Here is a 6,220-nt window from a genome sequence, read left to right on the forward strand (position 1 = left end):
TCTCCCTCTCTCTCCCTCGCTCTCTCTCTCCCTCTCTCTCTCCCTCTCTCTCTCCCCCCCTCTCTCTATATATATTTATATATATAGGAGTCAAGCTGATCTTAACTGATGAGACAATAAAAATTGCCGAAACTGGCACGTCAGTATTAAGAATTCTTGATTGGTACTTTTTGGACGATTATGGTCCCTGTTAGTTATAGGTTTTCATTCATGTGCATTAACTACAGCATTAGAGCAGTTTAGCTCTTATTTCTAGCAATGTAGGTATTTCCTAACACCCTAGTTGCACTTAGTGGCATTTGTAATTCTCCTTTTTGGTGAAACATTGCAAACTGCTGTTTATATTAATTTTATATATATATACACTAATTGAAAGCACGATCCTATGATCGTGAGTCCGCTGCCCTAACCACTGGGCCATTGTGCCTCATATATATATATATCTGGGGATGAAACAAGTTCAATTTTGCTCTCATATGAGAAAACAGCACTACATTTAGATGGGTAATGAAGAGATGGCTGTTGCAAAGTTGAGTTGCATGGAAGGCTTGACTGGCACAAATTGAGTGTGGTGGTATAGAAATTAGCTATATACTTTTAGGGCCTCATTTTTGCTGAATTGGATGGGTTTCCTTGAGCATGGCAAATCCCTAATCACCTTGGTCCTTTGCTATCTCCTCAATGAGGCTGGTCTTCCTAGTGATCAGCACTTCTTTATGTAATTGTCATATACCAGCACAGTTTTGTCATATGTAATTGTCATATACCAGCACAGTTTTCTGTCATGCACACTACATCTGATGCTACCTCTTATGCACTACTATAAACTCCTATTCAAGAAGTGTGGGAACTCATAGTGTTACCTTTAATGAACTACAGGCTATAAATATTTATGTGAGAGGTATAAAGGAAAGAAACTCATGAAATGAGAGCCCAAATATGATGAAGGAACCTGCATGATTGAGTTGTTGGAAATAGCAGCCAAATCCACTTCCTTCCAAATTCTATCCTATTGTCTTAAAAGAAAGGAAAAACACACTGAAGAATGTAGTCCTAGGTATGCTATATTTAGGGAAAGGACAAGATGATTGCAGCTAGAATACCTTTGATAAGATTACAAAATTAGGGCTGAGCTGGAACTAAACAGCATCATCATCATCATCTCCTCCTCCTCATCATCATCATCGTCATCGTCATCGTCATCATCCTCAACAACAACAACAACAACAACAACAACAACAGCAGCAGCAGCAACAACAACAACAACAACAGCAACAACAACAATAACAACAACAACAAAAATAACAACAGCAACAACAACATAACAGAAACAACAACAGCATGATTTTAAATAGAAATATATAAGGAGAATGAAAGTAAACTTTGTAATATTTTCTAATTAAATATCAAATTTAAATTAAAATTGCATCATAGTGTCTAAAAATGTAAAGCTGAAGGTATAACTAGCAAAGTAGGATCACATATACTTCAGTTGCTATCGCTAATCAAAAAACCGCTTGTACAAAACCTACACTTCTCTCAATTAGTACAGTAAGCTCCTACAAACTGCTATATTGCCATGAACAAGTTAATGAATATAAGGAAAGATATGAATTAAGACAATAAAAATCATATAAACTGGCCTACATTATTTTATATTAGTTTTGATTGATCTTATCAGGCAAGTAGCCTATGTATTTTATCTCCCTTTACACATTTTTTGAAATTCTTCTTTTTTGCCTTGATAAGGAGCTTTTACTTGAAACATTGCTTTTCCACACAGATTAATAACTAACTTTGTTATTTTTATTTTTACCACACTCTCATGGATTAACTTTGATGACACAGGCTAACATCTAATTTTCCAAGATTATGGATTTCTTAAGTGTCCTAGCATCCAATGAAACTGTTATTTTATAATTCATATTCATCTCTTTACATGCTGCAGCCAGCATTGGTAAGGGCATCTAAACATGTAGCATTACTTTCACTACGCTTGCCCTAAAGTTTATAAATTTATATTCTTTTCCACAGTACACTTGTTATAAACCATCTATTTCAAATGCTAAATGATGTTAGAAGAAATTATTAAGTTTATCATTTAAGATGTTAGTCTGTAATGTAATAAGGACATATGCTTAAGATGGTTTACACCTGATATGAAATAGCAGGGCCATAGATTTATATTTTGACATTAACCCTAAATTGTACCTGTATACTGAAGTTAGAAATGAAACATCCAGCAAATGGGAAGATTAACATGATAATTTGAGATCTTTGAGTTACTTTACTCTTTGAAAATTCAGAGATTATAATCTTTAACAACTGCCAGCTGCAGTAGTTTTCTGTACTATAAATTCAATTTATGCAGACTATAAGTTTTATCATGATTATTACCATTACTTAATATCAGTTATACTAAAGTGTGATCCTTATTTACATATTTTTGATACAAACTTCTCCTCAGATATCACTATTTAAAGTAATATTTAAAAAAAAATTGCTTGGCCCAACTATTTCAAAACACTGTCAAGAGAATTCAAATAAATTTAGAGGAAATATTTATGCAAAGATTCACGATAAAAATTTTATAAGAAAGAGAGGAACTCAGAAAAAAAAAAAAATTCTAAAAAATACTGAGGCATACAAATAAACAATGGATTTATCACTGTAGTTAGTTTAATATTTCATCCTAAAACATATTAAATATTAAAAGCAATAATTAATTTTATTAGTAAGAAAAATGCAGATCATTATAAAGAATACACCATGAATAGTAAAGAAACTGTAGAAGGACATGCACACCTAAAACAGACACACACACACGCACACACACACACACACACGCAAATATTTACAAAAGCAAAAGCAAGAATGTATTTTACTCTTATTTGAAGACAATTGTTGGTGACTTTATTGTTAGTTGCGATTATTAAAGACCATTTAGGTTTCACAAATCTTTGGTGCATATATATTTTGTTACTGAGCATCATATGTGTTTGTAACTTCCAATGGCCCAAGAGAAACTGTATTGAGAGAATGTAATTAGTAATATATAAAATTTAAAGCAGCGTACACATATAGAAAAGAATTATGAAGAAAAAAAAAGCTGTTAATTATTCAGAAGCTTTTTATTTAGCTGACTACTCCCATGTTTTTACTCTTCTGGTTGATGCCAATGGTTATCATAAGATGTCTTTCTCCATATTCCTGATTTTTGAAGTACTAAGATGATCTTTCAAAAGAACTTAAATAGCTGTTCAAGAATATTACAATACTTTCTTTTAAAAATTTTCCATTTTGAAATTCTCTTGTGACACAAGAAAACCAATAACAAAACAAACAATAATTGTTCCATAGTCATCTGCTTGAAGTTCACCACCAGAGCGTTCAAATGTTGAATTAGACTTTCTCATAAAAAAAGAGCAACAAAATATCAAACACACAAATACTAAAAAAAAAAAAAATCAAAAAAATCAAAAAGAACCTGAAACTAAAACATAGTAAAGTTATTAACATTGTACAACATAACAGTTCATGGAAAGCTGTTTGTTTTGATATTATTTCATTTTGTAATTTTTCATTTACCAAATACAAGCAGCTGTTATCAAAATGGTTTTGTTCTAAAACATTTATATTGCCACTTTATTTTCAGAAAACGTATCAAATGTAATTCATCATCATTTAAATACAAAACTACTGGTTAGTTAAATGGCTTCCTGGAATAAAAAAGAGAAAAGAAATCTAAGTTAAACAAAAGTAAAAGGACAAGTTTAATGGCCATAAATGCTTTTATGATTATTTTACAGTATAAAGCTATTATGGAAAATATATAAATGAGATATATATAAAAAAACATTCTTTCTTTCTCTCTGTTTCTCAGTCTGTCTATCTAACTCTCTCTCACATGCAAACACACACACACACACACACACATACACACACACACACACACACACACACACACACACACACACACACACACACACACACACACACACACACGCTTACATACATTTACACAATGCACAAATATCCAATAGAGAAGACCACTCTATTAATTGTTTAATGTTCAATGTTGCTAATAATAATAATATTTTCCAATGTTTCCTGTCAATTTCAGTTTGAAATAGGATTAAAATATAAACATCACAGCTAATAGCAGAATAGGGTTAAAGAAAGCATAAATAACTTACTGTTTCATCAATAGCATCTGGGTCATCTTCAAGTTCTTCAAGACATTTATCAGCTGCTGTTTTCGCAACAGGCAGTTCAGAGCTTAAATTGTTCAATTTGTATTCTTCTTTGAATGTACTGCTGGAAGTGGAGTTGTGTGTGTGGTGACTTTTGAGAGAATTTTCACGATGGAGACTGAATGACCGATGAATACTATATGAACTACTGATTGAGTTATTTCGGCTCCAGCTGCGATTGCCTCTTATTGAGTTCTTGGATGTAAAAGAATGATGGCTTTTGATAGAGTTTTGTCGACTTAATGCATGCTGGCTTTTGATAGAATTCTGTGGACTGAGAGTTCGTTGATTGTTCAAAGGGGGTTGGCCATTACATTCACTGAAATTTAAAAAAAGAATACGTAACAGTAAATTAAGTAAAACAAAAATACAAACTATAGAGTCATTTTGTAGGACATTTTCACAGCAATATCAAATAAATGGAATCAATTTAAATTCACATTAAAATTTTCTTCAAGATATCTCAAAGTGTTATAGTTTTCTTTCTCACCATTTCCTTGTAGATTTTTTTCTCGTTTACAATGGCTACAAATGCAAAAGTATCAATAAAATAATCAATTAAGGCTTTCACACAAAGAAAATTACTTTGTTTTCTTGGTAGATACTGGAGTAATAAAAATAGAATAATATGGCTACTTCAAGAAGAAACACTATTTTCTGGTAATTAATGAAGTTTTTTTATGTGCAAGTTGAGTGATATGTTCGAAAGATAATAAAGATAAAAGTCAGAATTTTTTTTATATTATGTAATGAATTTCCCTAGTGAAAGTAAATGAACTTGGAGACCTCTGGATTGTTACTAATACAAAGTCTGACACTTAGTTTCACAGTACCACTTCAAGTTTATTGGCAGATAATGGATGGACGAAAAAAACAAAGAAAAACAGACTTCATTATCTCCAGCTGATAATACTTTAATAAACCAAGCCATGCCAATATCACTAACATATAAATGTAAGATGAAAGCATTTTCCTTTTTCATATCAAAAGCAGATGAAACTACCAGAAATTTCGTCTACAATAAAAATCTGAAAAATAGGTAAGGTGGATGCTGACATGACAATATGGTTAAAAAGTTTAACTTGCTATCTCATGACTTCGATCACATTCCTTGGTACTTTCAGCAAGTATCATCTGTCAACTTCAGTCAATTCAAACTGAGTTTAAACTGTGAGTGAAATTTGGTAGCTGGAAACTGGATTGTTATCACTCCAGCCAGCACTCCATTCTGAGGACTGCAGAACCTATGAGTAATAGTTCTTCAGCCTTTTTCTCTACCAGCTATAGAGGACTTGCAAAAATGCCTTGGGTACTGCCCTTCCTTTTCTGATTAATCCATAAAAGAATGTCACTTATCTTTAATATATTTCTAGCTACACCCATTTTCAATTCCATGATATACCTGACCGTTTATTAATTATAAGGTTTTGATCAAAATTGATACATATATACTTTCTGTTTAACATGTGCTGGACGCTTGACTGAAACGCCCAACATCCATTTTCATTGCCTGATCAAGACAATAATACAGACACACACATACATGCACACACACACACACACACACACACACACACACACACACACACACACACACACACACACACACACACACACACACACACACACACATTTATATATATTTATTTATGTACATGCGTACATATATATTTGCTCTATAATATATATGCTGTCTGGCTTCCATGCCAGTGGCATGTAAATAGCACCATTTGAGCGTGATCGTTACCAACGCTGCCTTCCTGGCACTTGGGCACGTGAAAAGACATTCGAGTGAGTTCGTTGCCAGTACTGCTGGACTGGCTCCTGTGCAGGTGGCACGTAAAATACACCATTTCGAGCATGGCTGTTGCCAGTACCTCCTGACTGGCCTTCGTGCTGGTGGCATGTAAAAGTACCCACTACACTCTTGAAGTGGTTGGCATTAGGAAGGGCATCCAGCTGTAGAA

The 6,220-nt window shown here is 33.1% G+C and overlaps 1 protein-coding gene across 2 annotated transcripts in view; it reads right to left on the reverse strand.

The window, feature by feature from the left end:
- The window catches only part of LOC106884336 (voltage-dependent T-type calcium channel subunit alpha-1I), an 894,587-nt gene that overhangs the window by 215,933 nt on the left and 672,434 nt on the right, over positions 1-6,220 (reverse strand). For both annotated transcript variants that reach the window (XM_052968893.1, XM_052968892.1), the window contains one exon: positions 4,197-4,572. In XM_052968893.1, coding sequence (XP_052824853.1) covers positions 4,197-4,572 — 376 coding nt within the window. The remainder of the gene's footprint in view (positions 1-4,196; positions 4,573-6,220) is intronic.

Source organism: Octopus bimaculoides, chromosome 6 (genome assembly GCF_001194135.2).
Source record: "Octopus bimaculoides isolate UCB-OBI-ISO-001 chromosome 6, ASM119413v2, whole genome shotgun sequence".
NCBI classification, from domain to species: domain Eukaryota; kingdom Metazoa; phylum Mollusca; class Cephalopoda; order Octopoda; family Octopodidae; genus Octopus; species Octopus bimaculoides.